This window comes from Canis lupus, chromosome 1, assembly GCF_011100685.1.
Source record: "Canis lupus familiaris isolate Mischka breed German Shepherd chromosome 1, alternate assembly UU_Cfam_GSD_1.0, whole genome shotgun sequence".
NCBI lineage: Eukaryota > Metazoa > Chordata > Mammalia > Carnivora > Canidae > Canis > Canis lupus.
In genome coordinates, this window is record NC_049222.1 from 108,231,659 (window position 1) to 108,252,353 (window position 20,695).

At 50.3% G+C, this 20,695-nt stretch overlaps 2 protein-coding genes across 3 annotated transcripts; one reads left to right on the forward strand and one right to left on the reverse strand.

Annotated features, from left to right (window-relative positions):
• Nucleotides 1-13,787: 13,787 nt before the first annotated feature.
• On the reverse strand, nucleotides 13,788-16,226 carry FGF21 (fibroblast growth factor 21). 2 transcript variants are annotated; one of them, XM_038525647.1, is made up of 4 exons: nucleotides 15,953-16,226; nucleotides 15,231-15,620; nucleotides 14,967-15,070; nucleotides 13,788-14,185 (listed from the first exon to the last, which is right to left on the reverse strand). In XM_038525647.1, exons 2-4 carry the CDS (start codon nucleotides 15,463-15,465, stop codon nucleotides 13,895-13,897), a joined length of 630 nt encoding a protein of 209 aa, XP_038381575.1. In that variant the 5' UTR covers nucleotides 15,466-15,620; nucleotides 15,953-16,226; the 3' UTR covers nucleotides 13,788-13,894. The 2 variants fall into 2 exon arrangements, with proteins under 2 accessions (XP_038381575.1, XP_038381574.1); XM_038525646.1 differs by lacking the exon at nucleotides 15,953-16,226 and having other exon boundaries at nucleotides 15,231-15,739.
• A 1,143-nt stretch (nucleotides 16,227-17,369) lies between these two features.
• Nucleotides 17,370-20,559, forward strand: FUT1 (fucosyltransferase 1 (H blood group)). Its single transcript, XM_038528327.1, has 2 exons — nucleotides 17,370-17,556; nucleotides 18,121-20,559. Exon 2 carries the CDS (start codon nucleotides 18,123-18,125, stop codon nucleotides 19,218-19,220), a length of 1,098 nt encoding a protein of 365 aa, XP_038384255.1. The 5' UTR covers nucleotides 17,370-17,556; nucleotides 18,121-18,122; the 3' UTR covers nucleotides 19,221-20,559.
• Nucleotides 20,560-20,695: the final 136 nt, after the last annotated feature.

A 20,695-nucleotide genomic window follows, 5' to 3' on the forward strand; every position in this document is an offset into this window, starting at 1 on the left:
GGTGCATCTGTTCCATTTGGGTCTGCAATGGAGGACAAGTGGTAAGGCCTGAGCACTCCCCCCTGCTGACCTATCGATTCCATCCTGGTGAGGTTTTCCTTTCTTGACTCACAATATTTATACAGATACATATATTTCCGTGAGGAGTAATTTCAAATGGCTTGTAAATCTATGAAAAGATGGTAAGCTCCATTGACAAAAGGAGAATTGTGAATTAAGGCCACGCCTCTATACTATTTCTTTCCCTATAGCAGATTGACAGAAATCCTGAAGCCTGATAACACTGTAAGAAAAAGGAATACAGAGATTATAGGTGAGAACAGAAACTGTGCTACATTTATAGAGGGCGACTGGCCAAAAAGTAGATATAAGGTTGCAAATGTATGCTTTGGTCCAGCCCTTTATTTTGGGGGATTTAGCTTATAAGTGATCTATATACATACCAAGTGAAGTATTTGCAAGGTCATTCATTGTAACATGCTTTGATGTGGCAAGAGATTGGAAACAGCTCAAGTAGCCACCAAATGGAGATAAGTTGGGGATCCCTGGGTGGCTCAGAGGTTTAGCGCCTGCCTTCGCCCCAGGATGTTATCCTGGAGACTTGGGATCGAGTCCCACATCGGGCTCCATGCATGGAGCCTGCTTCTCCCTCTGCCTGTGTCTCTGCCTCTCTCTCTCTCTCTCTCTCTGCATCTCTCATAAATAAATGAATAAATTAAAAAACAAAACATGTGAATGAAGGAATAGAACTCTCATTCTCACCCTGCTCCCCCAGTGGTTGGGGAAAGGCGGTTGAGTCAGGCAATGGCCAATGACTTAGTCAATCATGACTTTGCAGTCAAACCTCCAGAGGAACCAAAAGGACTGGGTCTGGAGAGTTCTGGGCTGGTGAGTACAATAGAGGTCTGGGAGAGAGTGGCACACCTGGAAGCAGGCATGGAAGCTCCACACTTTTCCCCCAGACCTCACCCTAAGTATCTCTTCATCTGGCTGTTGCTCCATATCCTTTATATCCTTTAATAAACTGATTAATGTAAGTGTTTCCCTGAGCCACTCTAGGAAATTAAAAGCATCGCAGAAGAGGTTGCCTGAACATCCAACCTGTAGTGGGTTTGCAGGAGGGTCAGAAGCATAGCCTGAGGCTTATGGAGGGTGGAGGGCCTTCCCGAACCTGTGGAATCTGATGCTGCCTCTGGGTAGGTAGCTGTCAGAATTGAGTTGGACACCCTGCTGATGTCCAAGAATTGCTTGATTTTTGTGTGTGTGTGTGGGGTCCCCCATTTCACTGGAATTGGGAATATCAACCCTAAAAGAGTTGGTGTCAGCAGACTCCCCTTAGAGTATACCCTTTTCATCTGGAGATTGAAATCTTTCGTTACCTGAAAAGCTGTATTGATTTACACCTTTTTCTTTATTTTTTTTTAAGTTTTTTAAAAAATATTTTATTTATTTTTTCATGAGAGACACACAAAGAGAGGCAGAGACACAGGCAGAGGGAGAAGCAGGCTCCATGCAGGGAACCCAGTGCGGGACTGGATCCCCGGTCTCCAGGATTACACCCTGGGCTGAAGGCGGATGCTTAACTGCTGAGTTACCCAGGCATCCCTTCTTTTTCCTTTTTAAGTAATCTCTACACACAACATGGGGTTTGAACTTATGACCCCAAGATCAAGAGGCGCCTGCTCTACTACTAAGTCAGTAAGGCACCCCTACCATTTCCTTTTGTAATCTCTGTCCTGTTTTATTTATGTTTTTTTTTCTTTTTAAGATTTTATTTATTTATTTTTTTTTAAGATTTTATTTATTTATTCATGAGAAAGAGAGCGAGGCAGAGGGAGAAGCAGGAGAACCATGTGGGACTCAATCCCAGGATCCTGGGATCATGACCTGAGCTGAAGGCAGATGCTTAGCGGCTTAGCCACTCAGGCGCCCTGTGCTTTTTTTTTTTTTCTTTTTTTTTTTTAATCTTTCTACTTTTTTTCTTTCTATTGGATTGGTTGAGTATTCTTTATTCCCTTTCCTCTACTGGTGGAAATTCTCTTAGGGGTCAACCCTTCAAAGTTAAACATACACCTTTAAGGTAATAAAATCTAAATATAATTAATATCTCCATCATACTTCTGAACACTAAAAAGATTCCGGAACATTTTAACTCTGATCATCTGCCACCTGTCTTACATGTTATCGTCAGTAACTATTTAGAAAAAAACTTTTGGGGTGCCTGGCTGGCTCAGTCGGTGGAGCATGTGACTCATGATCCCAGGGTCATGAGTTCAAGCCCCACATTGGGTATAGTGCTTACTTAATTAAAAACAAAATAGAGGGCAGCCCCCCTGGCGCAGCGGTTTAGCGCCGCCTGCAGCCTGAGGTGTGATCCTGGAGACCCAGGATCAAGTCCCACGTTGGGCTCCCTGCATGGAGCCTGCTTCTCCCTCTGCCTATGTCTCTGCCACTCTCTCTCTCTCTCTCTCTCTGTGTGTCTCTATGAATAAATAAATAAAATCTTTTAAAAAAAATAGAAAGAGGGGCGCCTGGGTGGCTCAATCAGTTAAGCATCTGCCTTCAGCTCAGGTCATGATCTCAGGGTCCTGGGATCAAGCTCAGCATTGGGCTCTCTGCTGGTGGGAGTCTGCTTCTCCCTCTCCCTCTGCCTCTCCTGGCTTGTGCTCTCTCTCTTTCCCTTTCTCTCTCTCTCAAATAAAAAAGAAAATCTTTAAAAATATTTTTAGAAGCTGTCTTCTCTTTGCTTTCAGTATTCTGCGGACTCACTCGACTATGTCTAGGTATGCATCACTTCTCACCCTGCCCAGGACATGTGTTTCCTGCATCCATGAATCCATGTCTTTCATCAATTCTGGAAGTGCTCAGCTGTTTTCTTCTTGATCTTCACCTCCCCCCTTCATCACTGTATGTTCTTCCAGAAGCCCATTGGAACTTTTTATTCTACCTTCCATGTCTCTTCTTCAATTTTCCATCCATTTCTCTCTCTCAGTAACATACTGACTTTCACCTTCCAGTTTCTCCCCTTTTGCTCTTTCTAATCTGCTGTTTGACTCTTCCTGTGAGAGTTTTGTTTCAATGACTATTTCATTTTTGTGTGTGTTTCATTCTCGCTAGAAGTTCTGTTTGGTTCTTTTCAAACCTGCTTGGTCTTTTTTTATTTTTATTTTTTTAAAGATTTTATTTATTTGTTTGAAAGAGAGAGAGAGAAGACAAGCAAGGGGAGAGGGAGAAGCAGACTCCCCCACGGAGTAGGGAGCCTGATGAGGGGCTGGATCCCAGGACCCCGAGATCATGACCTGAGCCCACGGCAGATGCTTAACTGACTGAGCCACCTGGTGCCCCCTCCTTCTCTCTCTCTCTTTTTTTTTTTTTTTTTTTAAGATTTATTTATTTTAGGGAAAGAGAGAAAGAGGGACAGAGGGGGAGAGAGAATCCCAAGCCAACTCTGGCTAAGGTGGAACTCAACTTGGGACTCTATCTCATCATCCTGAGATCACAACCTGAGCTGAAATCAAGAGTTAGCCACTTAAATGACTGAGTCACCCAGGCGCCCCCAAAATCGATTTTTTCATCCGTGTGATTGTGACAAAGTCTAACTGTCATGGAATTTGGGCTTGGTGGGAATTAATTTGGAAGATAGCGGTGCTCATGTCCTAGGACTGAATCTTCAACCTTCAAACTGTTAACCTCAGCTTATGGATGAGTGAAGCCTACCTATAAGGTAACAAAAATCACAAGTAAGAGGAAGTATCAAGACTGCAAAATCAGGGATCCCTGGGTGGCGCAGCGGTTTGGAGTCTGCCTTTGGCCTAGGGCACGATCCTGGAGACCCAGGATCGATTCCCACGTCGGGCTCCTGGTACATGGAGCCTGCTTCTCTCTGCCTGTGTCTCTGCCTCTCTTTCTCTCTCTGTGACTATCATAAATAAATAAAAATTAAAAAAAATATTTAAAAAAAAAAAGACTGCAAAATCAAAATCTTGATCAGAATAGAATATCCATAACATGGGCACTTTTGTAACCAGTTTAATGTAAAGAAACTGACTGCTTTGCTAATCACTACACTCCTATCTGTCTGTCCTTGAGATATTTAAGGCATTTGGAAGAATCTGGTATATTTGACTTGCAAAAAATATGATCAAGATTGTGTTATTGGGGACGCCTGGATGACTCAGTGGTTTAGCGGCTGCCTTTGGCTCAGGGCGTGATCCTGGAGTCCAGGGATCGAGTCCCACATCTGGCTCCCTGCATGGAGCCTGCTTCTCCCTCTGCCTGTGTCTCTGCCCCTCTCTCTCTCTGTGTCTCTCATGAATAAATAAATAAAATTAAAAAAAAAAGAGGTTATGAGATTTTTTTTTTTTAAGATTTTATTTATTTATTCATGATAGTCACAGAGAGAGAGAGAGGCAGAGACACAGGCAGAGGGAGAAGCAGGCTCCATGCACCGGGAGCCCGATGTGGGATTCGATCCCGGGTCTCCAGGATCGCGCCCTGGGCCAAAGGCAGGCGCCAAACCGCTGCGCCACCCAGGGATCCCGAGGTTATGAGATTTAAAAAAAAAAAAGGTTGTGTTATTGTTTGTCTCCTCTTCAAGGCACTTCACTCATTTAAGGGAATCTGAAATACCAGGCTTGTGAAGTTCACTGATTTATGTTTGCAATGTTCAAATGTTTGGAAAAATCTAAAATTGTGAAATGCATAGCTTGCTATTTTTAGCTGTGAAAGTAGTCAGTTAATGTTTAGAGGAAAGTGGATTGCTTAAAAATTTATTAATCATTACCAAAGAACAAATAGTTGTGAATATTTGTGTCCATCCATAAAAGCTTTTCTTGACCCTTTTTTTTTTTTAAATTTTTATTTATTTATGACAGTCACAGAGAGAGAAAAAGAGGCAGAGACACAGGCAGAGGGAGAAGCAGGCTTCATGCACCAGGAGCCCGATGTGGGATTCGATCCCGGGTCTCCAGGATCACGCCCTGAGCCAAAGGCAGGCGCCAAACCGCTGCGCCACCCAGGGATCCCCATAAAAGCTTTTCTGACATGAAAAGATCTCACCACAGTTCTCAACAAATGATGCCAGGGAAACTGGATATCCACATGCCAAAGAATGAAGTTGGACCCTTACCTAATGCCATATGCTAAAATTAACTCAGATTAAATCAGCTACTTAAACGTAAAGACCAAAACCAAAAAGTTCATAGAAGAAAACACGTGTATGTTGGCTGGGGGGTGGAGAGGACACGTTGTGATGTTGGCTTTGGCAATGATTTCTCGGATATTACAGCAAAAACGCAGGCAACAAGAGTAAAAATAGAAAAAAAATGGGACTGAGGGATGCCTGGGTGGCTCAGCAGTTAAGCATCTGCCTTCTGGCTCAGGTTGTGATCCTGGAGTCCCAGGATCAAGTCCCACAACGGGCTCCCTGCATGGAGCCTGCTTCTCCCTCTGCCTGTGTCTCTGCCTCTCTGTGTGTCTCTCATGAATAAATAAATAAAATCTTTAAAAAAAATAATAAAATAAATTTAAAAAGAAAAAATGGGACTGAATTCAAATGAAAAACTTTTGTGCATCACAGTTGACAGCTCAACCTATGGGATGAGAGAAAATATTTGCAAATCATATATCTGATTAGGGATGTATGTGTATCTATACAGCTTTCTATGACATCTGCTCATTTTGATGAGGGTGGATATCTTAGTTTCCTGAATCAAATGCTAATCTCTTCCAGAAATACCATCATAGATACATCGAGACGTAATGTTTACTACCTCTCTGAGTATTCTTTAGCTCAATCAAGTTGACCCATACAATTAACCATGACAGGCAGCTCCTCAAAGTATGAAAAACGAAGTTACCATCCAGCAATGCAATTCTGAGTGTATACTTCAAAGAATGAAACCAGGGTTTTGGAGAGATATTTGTAGACATGTGTTCATCACAGCCTTTTCCACAATAGCTGAAAGGTGAAAGCCAATTGCCCATGGATGGGTACCTAGATGAACAAAAATGTGGTCTATCCCTACTGTGGAATACTGTTCACCCATAAACAGTAACAGTTCATCTGCAACACGGATGAACTTTGGAAATATGATATTGGGTGAAGTAAGTCATTCACACACAAAAATACTCTATGAGGACACCTGGGTGGCTCAGTGGTTGAGCATTTGCCTTTGGCTCAGTTCATGATCCTGGGATCGAGTTCTGTATCAGGCTTCCTGCAAGGAGCCTTCTCTCTCTGTGTGTCTCTCATGAATAAATAAATAAAATCTTTAAAAAAAACCTCTATTATTGCACTTATATAGCTAAAGTAGTAAAATTCATAGAAAGAGGAAACAGATGGTGGGGCCAGGGCCTGACAGGAGGGGATGGGGAATTGTTTAATGGATACACATGTTCAGTTTTAGGAGATGAAAACGTTCCGGGGACTGGGTCCACCATAATGTGAATACACTCAATGCTGCTAAACTGGAGACTTAAAAACCGTTAAAAGAATAAATTTTCTGTTGTGTCTATATGATCATAATGAAAAAAAAAAGATTTCAAACAACCATTTTTCTTTGACAACTTTACAATCTAAAGTTATTGCTGGGTTGTGGCACCTGCGCGGCGCCTGGCTGGCTCAGCTGGTGGAGCATTTGACTCTCAACCACTGGGTTGTGAATTCGAGCCCCATGTTGGATGAAGAGAAGACTTCAAAATAAAATCTTTTTATTTTATTTTATTTGAGAGAGAAAGAGAATGAGTAGAGGAGAGGGAGAAGAGGTTCCGCTCTGAGCAGGGAGCCTGACCCAGGGCTCAATCCCAGGAACCTTAGATCATGACCTGAGCTGAAGGCAGACTCCCAACCGATTGAGCCACCCAGGTGCCCCCCAAATAAAAAAATTTTTTAAATAGTGAAACTAACATTTATTTTTTTATTTTTTATTTTTTTAAATTTTTTTTTTTATTTATTTATGATAGGCACACAGTGAGAGAGAGAGAGGCAGAGACACAGGCAGAGGGAGAAGCAGGCTCCATGCACCGGGAGCCTGATGTGGGATTCGATCCCGGATCTCCGGGATCGCGCCCTGGGCCAAAGGCAGGCGCTAAACCGCTGCGCCACCCAGGGATCCCGAAACTAACATTTATTTATTTAAGAGTGAAACTAACAATTGCTTTTTAAAAAATATTTTATCTATTTATTCATGAGAGACACACAGAGAGAGAGAGGCAGAGACACAGGCAGAGGGAGAAGCAGACTCCATGCAGGGAGCCTGATGTGGGACTCGATCCCAGGACTCTGGAATCATGCCCTGAGCCAGAAGGCAGATGCTTAACCGCTGAGCTACCCAGGCATCCCCAAAATAAAATCTTTTAAAAAATAAAATTATTGCAGGGTAGGAACAGGCAAGAAGACAAGGCTGTCTGGTCCTGCTGTTCGATGTACTTGCTGGCAGATGATCCGTGTCCCTAGATCCCTGCTCGGCTGTGTGACTTTGGATTGTGAGCTCACCACTTCCTCCTCGAGATCTGATGTTTCTAGACATCTAGAGACAGGCACATCTAGGCAATGTGTCTCTAGAGAAGCTTTGCCTTTGCTTTGGCAGAAGCCCTGGGACATGGCCAGCCCAACTGCTACTCCGTTAATTTCTCAGCTTGTGGGTACCTCAACCACCCAGCTTGATTTCAAGCCCATTCCATATAAGATTGGTTGGGTGGTCACACATTTTTCAACAGAAAGTCACTTTTTCTCCACCCAGAGCCCCAGCACAAGTAGGAAAATCTTGAAGTCTATTTAGCGCAATTTGGTGATTTGTGGGGGTAGGGTATTTATTTATTTATTTTAAGACTTTATTTACCTATTTATGAGACACACAGAGAGAGGCAGAGACATAGGCAGAGGGAGAAGCAGGCTTCCTGCGGGGAGTCTGCTGCGGGACTCAATCCCAGGATCCTGGGGTCACACTCTAGGCTGAAGGCAGACGCTCAACCCCTGAGCCACCCAGGCGTCCCTATGGAAAAGTTTCAAGACTCGAGCAAAGTGCTGCATCTATGCTTTACCAGGCTCCTCAGTTCTTGCTGAGGTGGGTAAGTGCTGCCACCCACCCTTTTGCCTTATCATCCGGTTGCTATCTCTCTATATTATTATATATTTACATTTCCAGAGGCATTTGAGAAAACACTGGAGATACCGTGCCCGTGTCCCTAGATACTCCAGTGTGTATTTGCCAAGAACAAGGACATTCTCTTTAATAACCGCAACGCAATGATCCGAGTCAGAAAATTTCACATGGATCCATTACTCCTATGTAATGCACAGAACTCATTCAAATTTCATCAAGTGTGTTACTCACAACCGGGATGTCACCTGATTGCTCAAAGGACTGCCTCTGGGGCCCAAAATAGGAACACTTCTTCTGTCTTCCTCTTTCTTGACCTTGACTTTTTTGGAGGGTTGAGACCAGTTGTTTTGCAGAAGGAAAGTCTGATTGGAAAATGTTTGCTGTCTCCTCGAGATTAGATTCAGGTTGGGTAGCATGGTTTCTTAAACTTCCCCACCTCTACCTCTGCCTCCATCCCCCCGCCATATCCTCCCCAAAACAACGACAGAAACAAATCTGGGCAGAGCAACTAGGATAGCAAAAGCTCCCAAACAACATCTTGCACAAAACCAGCTGACATTTATGCCCCATGGAGCCCCGAAATACAAGTGAGTGGGGCTGAGCCAGTACCCATACAGGAAGAAAAGGAAGCTAGCAAGCCTGGAAGTTTACGCCCAGCCCCCACCCCTAAAGGAGAGGTTGTCTTCACAGCCCAGGACTTGGTGGGAGCAACTAAAACAGCAACCTTCAGGGATCCCTGGGTGGCGCAGCGGTTTGGTGCCTGCCTTTGGTCCAGGGCGCGATCCTGGAGACCCGGGATCGAGTCCCACGTCGGGCTCCCGGTGCATGGAGCCTGCTTCTCCCTCTGCCTATGTCTCTGCCTCTCTCTATCTGTGTGTGACTATCATAAATAAATAAAAATTAAAAAAAAAATAAATAAAACAGCAACCTTCAAACCTTGGGTGTGTATGTGTGTGTGGGTTCACAGCTCCAATTAGTAGGGGGTGTCAGAGGGTGCATGGGAAGGTTGGAAGATGCTGGGGTGGGTGTCTGGGTCCTCTGAGATCCCATAGTTCTGAGAGAGAGAGAGAGACAAATGAGCAGGGGCAGAGGCAGAGGGAGAAGCAGACTTCCTGCTGAGCAGGGAGCCCCAAGACCTGGAGCTCAATCCCAGGACCCTGAGATCCTGACCTGAGCTGAAGGTAGATGCTTAACAGACTGAGTCATCCGGGCGCCCCCAGAATCTCTCCTTTGAAAGGACAAAGCTCCATGCTTTTTTTCTTCAAAGATTTCATTTATTTATTCATGAGACAGAGAGAGAGAGAGAGAATGAGCAGGGGCAGAGGCAGAGACACAGGCAGAGGGAGAAGCAGGCTCCATGTAGGGAGCCTGATGCGGGACTTGATCCCGGGACTCTAGGATCACGCCTTGAACCAAAGGCAGACGCTCAACCACTGAGCCACCCAGGCATCCCAAGAAAAGTTTTTTTAAAAAGATTTATTTATTTATTATTTATGATAGACACACACACACAGAGAGAGAGAGAGAGGCAGAGACACAGGAGGAGGGAGAAGCAGGCTCCATGCCGGGAGCCCGATGTGGGACTCGATCCCTGGACTCCAGGATCGCACCCTGGGCCAAAGGCAGGTGCCAAACCGCTGAGCCACCCAGGGATCCCTCAAAAAGATGTTTTATAAAGATTTTATTTACGTATTCATGAGGGACACAGAGAGAGAGGCAGAGACATAGGCAGAGAGAGAAGCAGGCTCCATGCAGGGAGCCCGATGCAGGACTAGATCCCAGGACCCCAGGGTCAGGACGTGAGCTAAAGGCAGACATTCAACCACTGAGCCACCCAGGAGCCCCTTAAAGATTTTAAATAATCTCTACATCTAATGTGGGGCTTGAATATTTATATATATATAATATATATAATATATATATTATGTATTATATATATTAAACATTTTTAAAAATTTGAGAAAGAAAGCAAGAGTGAGAGCGAGAGAGAGAGCATGAGCAGGGGTGCAGAAGGAGAGGGAGAAGCAGGCTCCCAGCTGAGCAAGGAGCCTGAAGACAGGTGGGGCTCCTTCCCAGGACCCCAAGATCATGACCTGAGCAGACATTTATGCAACTGAGCCACCCAGGTCCCCCAAGAGAGCTTATATTTTGAAATACCACTTGGAATGAGCCAAGAGTGAATTTCAAGAACGCTGCGCCCAGGAGAACTGCCCTGGCCCATGCTCCTCCTAAATGCACTTACCCGTGAGCAAGACCACACCAGTGTAGCCAGCTGCAGAGGTGTGCAGTGAGTTCTAGAGCATCGCCTGGAAATTCACGTTGCCTAGAACCTGTGAGTATGGCTTTATTTGGAATTAAGGTCTTTGTAGATGTAAACAATTAAAATGAGATCCTACCAGATTAGACCAGGTCTTAAATCTGACATGACCAGTGTCCTCCTAAGAGGGTAATTTAGACAGAGACACAGACAGACATTTGGTGGAAAGGCCATATAATGATGGAGACAGAAATTGGAGTGACATGTCTATAAACCAAGGGACACCAAAGATTGCCAGCGACCGCCAGCCCCTGGGAAGGAGCAAAGAAGCCTCCTCCCCTCGAGCCTTTAGAGAGAGCACCGTGCTGCCAACACCTTGGTTTCAGGCTTCTAAGCCCTAGAACGGTGAGAGAGTAAATCTCTGTTGTTTGAAGCCACTTGGTTTGTGGTACTTTGTTCTGGCAACCCCGGAAAAGTAATATGCTCCCATTCCACCCTCCTGCTGTTGGGGGGGAAAAGCACTGAGCTGATTTTATTTTCTTTCTTTCTTTCTTTCTTTCTTTCTTTCTTTCTTTCTTTCTTTCTTTCTTTCTTCTTTCTTTCTTTCTTTTTCTTTCTTTCTATTTTTCCTTTTTCTTTTTTCTTTTTTTGAGCTGATTTTTCTGTCTGTGAGTTTGCCTATGCCCCGAGAATTTTTTGATTCCAGAGGTCTGGGGTCAGAATGTGCATTTCTAGCAAATTCCCAGGCAGTGATGTGGCTGGTCCAGGGCCACCCTTTGAAAATGGCCTCTCTACAGTATCTCAAGTGTAGAACACTTGGGGGCCAGCTTCCAGCCAGCCAAAGAGCAAACAAGGGGCACCCCCAGCCCCTGGAGCTAGCACCAGGGTCTGGGATCTCTACCAATAAATGCATCTCCTGGGGTCTCTTCCCCGACTGGCTCCCTCAGGTCACTGCCACGTCAAGGGCGAGATCCAGCAGTGCTTTTGGTGTACTTTGTGGCTCCTCCCTGTCCACACTTTGCACCTCACCCTGTGGGACCAGCTAGAATGGAGTCCAGAAGGAGTTAGAGGGGGCCTGGGGGGCTCAGTGGTTGAGCATCTGCCTTTGGCTCAGCTCGTGATCCTCAAGTCCTGGGATCGAGTCCCGCATCAGGTTCCCCACAGGGAGCCTGCTTCTCCCTCTGCCTGTGTCTCTGCCTCTCTCTCTCTCTCTGTGTCTCTCATGAATAAATAAATAAAATCTTTAAAAAAAAAAAAAAGGAGTGAGAGACCATGGGGCAGAGCTTCAGGGAGATCACTCGCCCTCAGGCAGCAACCGGGGTGGGGGTGGGGGCTCTCCGGGGAAGGAGATGCTAACCTGCTTCTACCGGAAAGGAGGAGACACAACACAATTGGGAGTTAAAATCCTCAGGTGGAGTGACAGGTGCTTGTTCAACACCTTTTGCAGGTTTCCCGTCTGGTTTCCCTGTTTCTGCCCTCTCTCTCTGGATGTCTGTGCCTCTCCCCCATCTTTGTCTCTCTCCTCCTCCAGAGTCTCTGACCTCCCTCTACCTGAGTCTCTGGTCTTCTATGTCTGGGTCTCTGACGTCCTCCCTCTGGATTTCTCTCTGGATCTCTATCTGCCCCCCCCCCCCCCGCCCCCTTCTCTCTGGGTCTCTATCACACAGCTCCCTCCTCTAGAACCTCTTCCTTTCCCCTGTAGGGCCGAGTTCTCCAAGCCTGTGACCAGGGAGTTAATCAGGGGTTAATCAGGGAGTTAATCGGGTGCACAGGAGAGGGATCAGGGCAGTGCCCAGTGCTTCTTCCTGCCCCCTCACACCAGGGAGACTTTCTTGAGGCAGGTGGACTCCACTGAGGAGGAGCCTACATCTCACATGGAGTCCCCTCGGGAATGAAACCACTCTTTCCAAGTGGGTTTTGTGGCATATCAGCTTCTGCTTCTGGCCATGACAATTTCCTCCCGCCTGAGCCAGCCTAGTGCCATCAAAGTGGGAAACCGCACTTTCCACAAGATGCGACCTTCATTTCCTCTGGGCACTGAGTCCCTTCCATGGCCCGCTGGGACCTGTGCTTATATCACTCTTCCACCGAGATGGTTCCTCTCATTTGTGATTAAAAAAAAAATTTTTTTTTAAGTTCCTCTCTTTGAACATGGGAATTAAAAAAAAGAGCCCATTTGGACGCCTGGGTGGCTCAGTGGTTGAGCATCTGCCTTTGGCCCAGATCCTGATCCTGGGGTTCTGGGATCGACTCCTGCATCGGGCTCCCTGTGTGGAGCCTGCTTCTCCCTCTGCCTGTGTTTCTGCCCCTCTCTGTGTGTCTCCCATGAATAAATAAATAACATCTTTTAAAAATAAAATAAAATGAAGGGCCTAAGACCACAACTCTTGAGATGCTGCAGTAGTCAACCAGACTCCTGGACCCAACAGGTGCTGACCATGAACTCTGGGGAGGTGTCGTCTGTATGTCTGTCCTTTCATCTTTCCCAACCAGAAAATAACTCAAGGAGCAATGTGGAAATCTAGATTGTGGGAAGCGGGGGGAGAATAGGCAATTCACTCATTCACTGGGACTGGAGTCTGAGGCAGTTATTACACTCCTGAGTCCATAAGCACATGGATGGATGCATTTAGATCCTAAAGTGCTCTTTCTGAGAACCAGGACTCCCCTCCTGTCCTTCCTAAGACCAGGGTTCCAGGTTCCTTTTTTTTTTTTTTTAAAGGAATTTAACCTTTCTTTTTTTAAGATTTTATTTATTTATTCTTGAGAATAACAGAGAGAGAGATGCAGAGACACAAGCAGAGGGAGAAGCAGGCTCCATGCAGGGAGCCTGACATGGGACTCGATCCCGGGTCTCCAGGACCTTGGGCCGCAGGCAGCGCCCTACCGCTGCACCACCGGGGCTGCCCGGGTTCCAGGTTCCTCTTCCCTTGTTCTCCTGGGACCTAGGTATCCAGATGTCTAGCTTTCTGATTCCTCAGGACCCAAGAGTCCCACCTAGCATGTTATACCCTTAGGATCCAAGAGTCCTTGCCCCAGGCCTGAGGAACAAGATGTCATCCCATTATTCATGCTAAGTGGATCCAGAAAACTACATGTCCCATGAGGCTGTAGATCTACGGTGTCATTGTTTAAACGTTCCCCTGTCATCGAGAAACCTCAGAAAAACAGTTCCACAACACAAGCTCCAAATTGGGGGTGGGCAGAGGAGAGGTGGGAGGTTAAGAAGTCTTCTCCTGTCAAAGGGCAGGGACAATCCAGAGCCCCTGGGGACACCTAAGCAGAGCAGAAAACTGAGGCCCAGAGGGAGGCTGGGACCTTTCCACTGCCTTTCGGCAATGGGAGCAGAGGGTTCTTGGGGTCCATGGGAGACAAGGAAGCAGATCCCACCTCCTCCATCAAACATTCACACGTGCTCACTCTGATCCTCCTCTCAGATTCTTTATTATCCCAAGTAAGAAAAATAAAAAAATAAATAAGATAAATAACCCAATAAATAAAGAGGAGACCCCATAACAAAAAGCCCGTGGCTTTAGGAAGCATAGCTGGGACTCCGGCCCTGTGAAGGCCCCACCATGCTCAGAGGGTCCGAGGAGCCCACGTCAGGAGGCTCCGGGGCCAGGATCCCTGGAGGCTCTGGGGGTGCTGGAAGCAGGCCTGGCAGTGGCAGGAAGCGGGCAGGCCCGCGGGGTGCCAAGTCCCGGTATGCGGAGTTGTGGGGGCGCAGGCGAAGCGGGAGACCAAGGGTCTCGGAGTGGTAGATGTTGTACCCATCCTCAAGAAGCAGTTCTCGGAAACTGCAGGCCACAGGGTCGAAATGGAGCTGAGGAAACAAGAAGGGAGATTAGAGGTATGAGACCCTTCACATCATCCTACTGCAGGATCTAGGTGGCCGGGTGCCCAGCCTCTTCCTCCCCCCTCAGACCCAGAAGTCCTGTCCCCAGTGCCTCCTCCCTCAGACCCAGGGGTCCGGGCCCCCAGCTCTCTCTTCTTTCAGACCACAGAGTGCTCTCCTCCAACAGGATACAGGAGTCCAGACACTCCTAGGGAGCTGGGGGAGCCCCTCCTCCCTCAGATCCAGAGTCCAGGTCCCAGCCCCCCTCCAGGACACAAACAACAGAAGCAGGCTCCTCCTTCACCCCTGTCCCCAACTTCACAGAGAGAAATCTTCCAGCCCAGGGACCAGTCCAGGCTCTCTGAGTCCAGACAGGGGTGTCTGGCTTCTGCCCAAGGGGTCATGGTCGTTTTAGAGGCCACGGGTTCTCTGAGCGACCCTGTGCCCAGCAGGAACCGGCCATGTAGGAGCCCAGGTGGCCACCAGGGGTTATAAGTCACAAGACTCAGCCTCTCAGGCTACTCTATCATTCACAGGCCTCGTGACTCAGAGCCAGCATGTCCCTGTCCAAGCCTCAGTTTCCTCTTCTTGTAAACATGGACAAGTTCAGCTCCCACACGCAAAGGTGGTGGCATGTTGGGGCCACATACAAAGCACAGAATCAAGGCTGGCCCAGGCCACAGATGCGAGATGTGGTCCCTCAGATGGCGAGGCTGATATGAGGAAGGATGGAGCACAAGGGGGGTAGGTGGGGATTCTGGAAACTCACCGAGCCATATAGTGTCCCATCTGGGCCCTGGCACAGGAACCTGGATGTTTTGACTCCCAAGATTTGAATGACCCCTGGCTTTAGGGCTTTCAGCTCCAGGAGACCTAAGGGGAGAAAGTGTCAGGGGCTCAGAGGGCCTCTGCCCAGGCCCCTCCTCCCTCAGACTCAGGACTGCAGTGCCTCAGCCCCCTTCTCCCTCAGGCCCAGGGGTCCGGGCCCCCAGCCCCTCCTCCCTCAGAACCAGGCCCTGTCCTACACACTTACTTTCAGGGCTCTGGCGGGCAGCCCCCACCACTGTGCCATCGGCCCTGATCTCTAGGTGGGCCTCTGTCTCCTGGGCATCGTCGGTGTAGAGGTACCGCTGTCGAACTTGACCTCCAAATTGTAGGAGGGGGCTGGAGTCAGGGATCGGATGTGCCCGGCAGGCTTCCAGCAAAAGCACAGCCAGCACAGGGACCCACAGTCCCAGGTGCTCGAACCCGGCCTCGGCCCAGCCCATCAATGGCTCACGTCCTCAGGCGAGCTCTGGAGTCTGGGTTTTGAAGAACTGAATGGTATAGATTCTGTTTCAGATCCTGGTCGTCTGGGAGAGCAGATTCAAAGGATCGCTGCTTAGCCTGAACTCCGGGGGTCCTCTGGCACGTGGATTCACAGCTGAACAGAATACCCAGGTCTCTTAGAATGGATGCAGAAGCTCCAAAATTTATATCCAGACAGACCCGCCCAATCACCTTCCCCACACCTGACCCATGATATTTGACCCACTTGGCAGGAGCTGGGATTCCACCGTGGCCAGATCAGCCTGAGTGGATGATGCAATCAGGGGGGTCCTTCCAGGTGGGGGCCTGGACTCCTGAGTCTGAGGAATCGGGACCTGGGTGAATGGGGCTGGGGCTTGAGGGAGGAGAGGGCTGGGGGCCTGGAAATCTGCCTCCCTGGTGGACAAATAAAGACTGTGTCCCATAAGCAGCCCTGCTGCATCCTACCTGAATTTCTAGGTCACCCGGGGACATTCCTTGATCATCAGGAAGGCAGCGAATGCCACACCACCAAAGCGTCCTCTGCAGGGACGTGGGCATCCTGACCTCAACCTCACCAACCCCAGTCCAGACACTCTTCCTGCACCAAATGTCCCTGCCTCTGTCTCCTCCCTGATGCAATCCTGGTGTTTCTTTCACCAGAAAAGCTACCTACCCCCCAGGCCCAGAAAGGTGCTCTCAAAATAGCCTGGGGGAGAGGGGAGGGTGAGAGCCTCTGACTCAGCGTTACTAGCCAAGCCTGGCTCTTGAGGGGGAAGCACAGGCTAGAGCCCAAAGGGAATGAGAGGGTGGGCAGTTTCCCGGAAACTAAACCTGTGTCTGAGCCAGGAAGGCATGTTGGTCTGAGGAGGGGGTTGGGGTGGAAAGCCTGGGGTCTCAGGAGGGATAGAGACCTGGGGGCTGGACTCCTGGGTCTGAACACACTATGGTCAAATTTCTGGAGAGTGAAGTCAAATTCCTGGATTTGATTTATTGAATGACCTTGGTCACCCTGTTCCAGCGGGGGTGGAAGGGGTGGTGTGTGTGTGTGTGTGTGTGTGTGTGTGTGTGTGTGTGTAGCCACCTTACAATGGGAACGGCTTCAGGTGTACTGCAGAACCAGGCCTTGGAACCCCAACCCGGGGCCCCAGCCTCCGCGGGAGGCCGGGAAGGTAAATCGCCCCTTCCTTGCTCCGGGAGAGGCTGGCCCCGGGGAGGCGCCGGTCTAGAAAGGGGCCGTCGGGCGCCAGATCCTGCACCCCCTCAGTAGGAGAGGCGGGGCGCGGGGAGCCGCGAATCTGGAATCTGCAGGTGCCAGGTGCTGACAATGGGGGATCACAGGCCACGGTGAGCCCGGGGACACCTTGGGCCCAGAGGCTCCCAGTCGGCGACCCTGAGAGCTGGAGGTTTTCCACCCGCTCCCGGAGCGGCCTGGCGAGCAGGTGCCTCACCGCACCGGGCGGACGGGGCAGCCGGAGGATCTTCCTTCCCGCCGGGGCAGGCGCCCGCGCCCTCGCAAGCGGCCCGGGCGTGGCCAGACTCGAGCATCCAGGCCCCCCGGGCAGACCGTGAGCCCGGCCACCGGCGAAGGGGAAGTCGAAGGACCCGAGCGTCTGCGTCCAGCTTCGCGGCTGAGCTGCAGACGTTCACGTCCAGCGAAGGATGCGGCTGCTGAGGCCAGGAAGGCCGGCCCCGGAGAGCCCCCCGCTGGCCGCGGCCGTGGAGGAGGCAGCTGGGCGCGGGTCCCCGGGTCCGGGCGAAGCAGGGGGCGGGGGCTCCCGCGCCCCACCGCGAGCCTGGGGCTCCAGGGCAGGGGCGGGGCTCCGCCTCCGACTCACCTGCCCAGCCCGCGAGGGGCGGAGGCTGCGAGCCTCGGAACCGCGCCCATCTCCTTCCTTTTCTCCCCGAGCCCTCGGAGCCGGTCGGGGGAGGCGGCTTGGAGGGGAGGGCTGCCGAGCCTTGCGCCCTGGAGGTCGGGGTTCCGGGGGCGGCCGGATGTGGGCTGCACTTGCGGTCGCCGCGCTCCAGCCTCGCCAAGCCGGCTGTGGATCTGCCACCCGCCAGGAGCGCAGGTGAGTGGGACCAGCGGATGCCTCCGACCCAGGAACCGGGGCCTTTAGTCCCAGGAGGAGGCGCGCCCCCAACATCGAACCTCCTAGGACCCCAGAGGTCTCCACCCCACCCCCAACTGCTGCTCCTCCAGGAGCCAAGATCCCTCATCCAGCCTGGGCCTCCGGCCTCTCCTGTGCTGCTTGTCTGTCTCTTACTGTCACCTCCACGGTGGAGTCTGCTGGCCTTCCCCCCCACACACCCCCCAGGTACACTGGAGAAGGAAGTGGGTGGAGCACTGCCCAGCTTCAGTGGGCCTCACCGGCTGGGAGAGCCAGATTCCAAGATGTGATGAGATGCTGGATCCTAGACCACTGCTCTCTGCTCCCACTGCTCCCCATTCCCATCCCCTGAAATTCCTAGACCCTGCTTCTCCACCCTCAGACCCAGGACCCTGATCCCCCTTCCCTCAGACCCAGGAGCCTGAATCCCTAGTATCCTCCTTCTCTCTGGCCTCTGCTCCTTGATATTTGTCCTCAGGCCCCTGAGGACCTGAGGACCTGCTAACTCCCCTTTCCTCCATGCAGCCATGTGGGCCCCCAGCCGACGGCAGCTGTGCCTGACCTTCCTGCTAGTCTGTGTTCTTTCAGCCGTCTTCTTCCTCCACATCCACCAAGACCTCTTTCATGGTGGCCTAGACTTGACTGCCCTGTGTCCAGACCGCCGCCTCATGACATCCCCTGTGGCCATCTTCTGCCTGTCAGGCACGCCGTTGAGCCCCAACACCTCCTTTCCCTGTTTCAAGCACCTGGCCTCTCTCTCTGGAACCTGGACGATCTCCCCAGATGGCCGCTTTGGCAACCAGATGGGGCAGTATGCCACGCTGCTCGCCCTGGCCCAGCTCAACCGTCGCCAGGCCTTCATCCTGCCTGCCATGCACGCCGCCCTCGCCCCCGTGTTCCGCATCACCCTGCCCGTGCTGGCGCCCGAGGTGGACAGCCACATGCCGTGGCGGGAGTTGCAGCTGCATGACTGGATGTCAGAGGACTATGCCCACTTGAAGGATCCCTTCCTGAAGCTCACGGGCTTCCCCTGCTCCTGGACCTTCTTCCACCATCTCCGCGAACAGATCCGCAGGGAGTTCACCCTGCACGATCATCTGCGGCAGGAGGCCCAGCATCTACTGAGTCAGCTCCGCTTGGGCCACTCCGGGGACCGTCCCCGGACCTTTGTGGGTGTCCACGTGCGCCGTGGAGACTATCTGCAAGTCATGCCCCATCGCTGGAAAGGTGTGGTGGGCGATCGTGCTTACCTCCAGCAGGCTATGGACTGGTTCCGGGCACGCCACGAAGCCCCCATCTTTGTGGTCGCCAGCAATGGCATGGAGTGGTGCCGTGAGAACATCGACACCTCCCTTGGGGATGTGATCTTTGCTGGCGATGGGCAGGAGGGTTCACCTGGGAAGGACTTTGCGTTGCTCACCCAGTGCAACCACACCATCATGACCATTGGGACCTTTGGCTTCTGGGCTGCCTACCTGGCCGGTGGAGACACTGTCTACCTGGCCAACTTCACCCTGCCGGACTCCAACTTCCTGAAGATCTTTAAGCCTGAGGCCGCCTTCCTGCCTGAGTGGGTGGGCATTAATGCAAACTTGTCCGCAGTCCAGTCATTGGTGGGGCCTTGAGCAAACAGCAGGGAGACTTTCTGGAATAGCTGATCATGCTTGTGCTGGCATTTATGCATCTCCAGAGGCCTGGGAGCTTTTGGAGAAGCTTGTGGTAGTCCTGCAGCAGGTGGGCATCCACTTCTAGAGTAATTCTAGCTGGCTAGACTCTGAGAGAAAGGATGGCTTTCTGTAGCTGCCTGGACATTCTAGAACCAGCAGAAGATCTTTTCCTGATGGATGGCAGTGTCCAGGGAGGCTCATGTCAGTTCTAGAAGGCAATGCCTACCTGTTCTTCCCAGCCCATATCTAGAGTACTTCTAGACGGCTGTACCCCAAGAACAGGGAACTCCCCCTTCTAATGTTGCCCCTGGTCTTTTCTAAAAGAGAGGTTCAGGCCTCAGGACTGAGGGAATTTGTGGGTATTCTAGAGCAAGCATTCACCAACTCCCTGGCCATGCTTCTGGAGTCATTCTAGAGAGGGCCAATTCTGGTGCCAATGAAGAATTCTGCAGGGCTCTTCCAGAGGGAATGGGGTTCTGGAATTCCAGGAGAATCTCAGGAAGGTACAATCAGAAGTGCAACACCTCAGCCACTGCCAGAAAATTGGTGGAAGAAAAACTATCTGTAGCTGTGAGCAGATCCAAAATCTGTCCCACCTTTCAGCCCCTGAAAAAAAGGACAAAGACTTGTTTGAGCAGATAGGCTGAAAACATGCGAGGTGGGGAAAGGGGACGGCTGCTGAAAGCTCCTGGAGCAGAGTTTTCCAGAAGTATAGGAACACTTTTTTTTTAAGATCAAAAGCTGCCAAAGACAAGCACCACACTAGGTCACCTCTCCCAGTTATGAAAGTTGAAAGTTTCCTCCTCTACGTCTGTGGCTGGGCTGCGGGGGCAGTAGGGTGAGGGTGGGTGGGAGCGGCGGGGTGGTGATGCAATCAATTTTCTGTAATTCAGCTAGCATGACTGTTTCCTTGGGCTTTTCTGCAAGCCTCTAAGATTGTGTGTCTCTCCCCCCACCCCCACCCGCATTTCACAGAACCACTAAATCTGGCTTCGAATTTGAAAGGATCTGAAGGTATGCAGAGTCCGGGCTGGCCTCAAACCCAGGCAGGAAAGAGCACAGGGTCTGGCAAAGGAGGATGGGATTCTGGACTCAGCTTCCTGGAACCCCTTGAGGCTTTTTGAAGGCAGTGGGGATAGCTAGCTTTATTATAGACAACCGTGATCGCATCCCCTATCTAACCAGAAGAATGCAAGCCCCTTTTTTCAGTCATCTCAAGGAGTTTGGAGGGATCACTCCCTACTCAGCTGCCAAGGTTGAAGAGAGGGAGGTATGAATTAAAAGTCCACATCACCAACTTCTGTCTGCAGATTTTTTGGAGTCGTGTGTGTGTGTGTGTGTGTGTGTGTGTGTGTAGGAGGAGGAGGAGGAGGCAAAGTGCAGAACTGCCAGGGACTCATTATTTATGTCAAAGCAGGAGTATTGTCCTGCTC

What these genes read in the sequence shown, in the direction of transcription:
- FUT1 (XM_038528327.1), top strand. Translation starts at nt 18,123, where the DNA reads ATGTGGGCCCCCAGCCGACGGCAGCTGTGCCTGACCTTCCTGCTAGTC.
- FGF21 (XM_038525647.1), bottom strand. Translation starts at nt 15,465, where the DNA reads ATGGGCTGGGCCGAGGCCGGGTTCGAGCACCTGGGACTGTGGGTCCCT. An exon ending in TGCCCGCCAGAGCCCTGAAA is followed by an intron (nt 15,071 to 15,230) that starts GTAAGTGTGTAG and finishes TTCTCCCCTTAG; the next exon opens with GTCTCCTGGAGCTGAAAGCC. An exon ending in ATGGGACACTATATGGCTCG is followed by an intron (nt 14,186 to 14,966) that starts GTGAGTTTCCAG and finishes TTGTTTCCTCAG; the next exon opens with CTCCATTTCGACCCTGTGGC.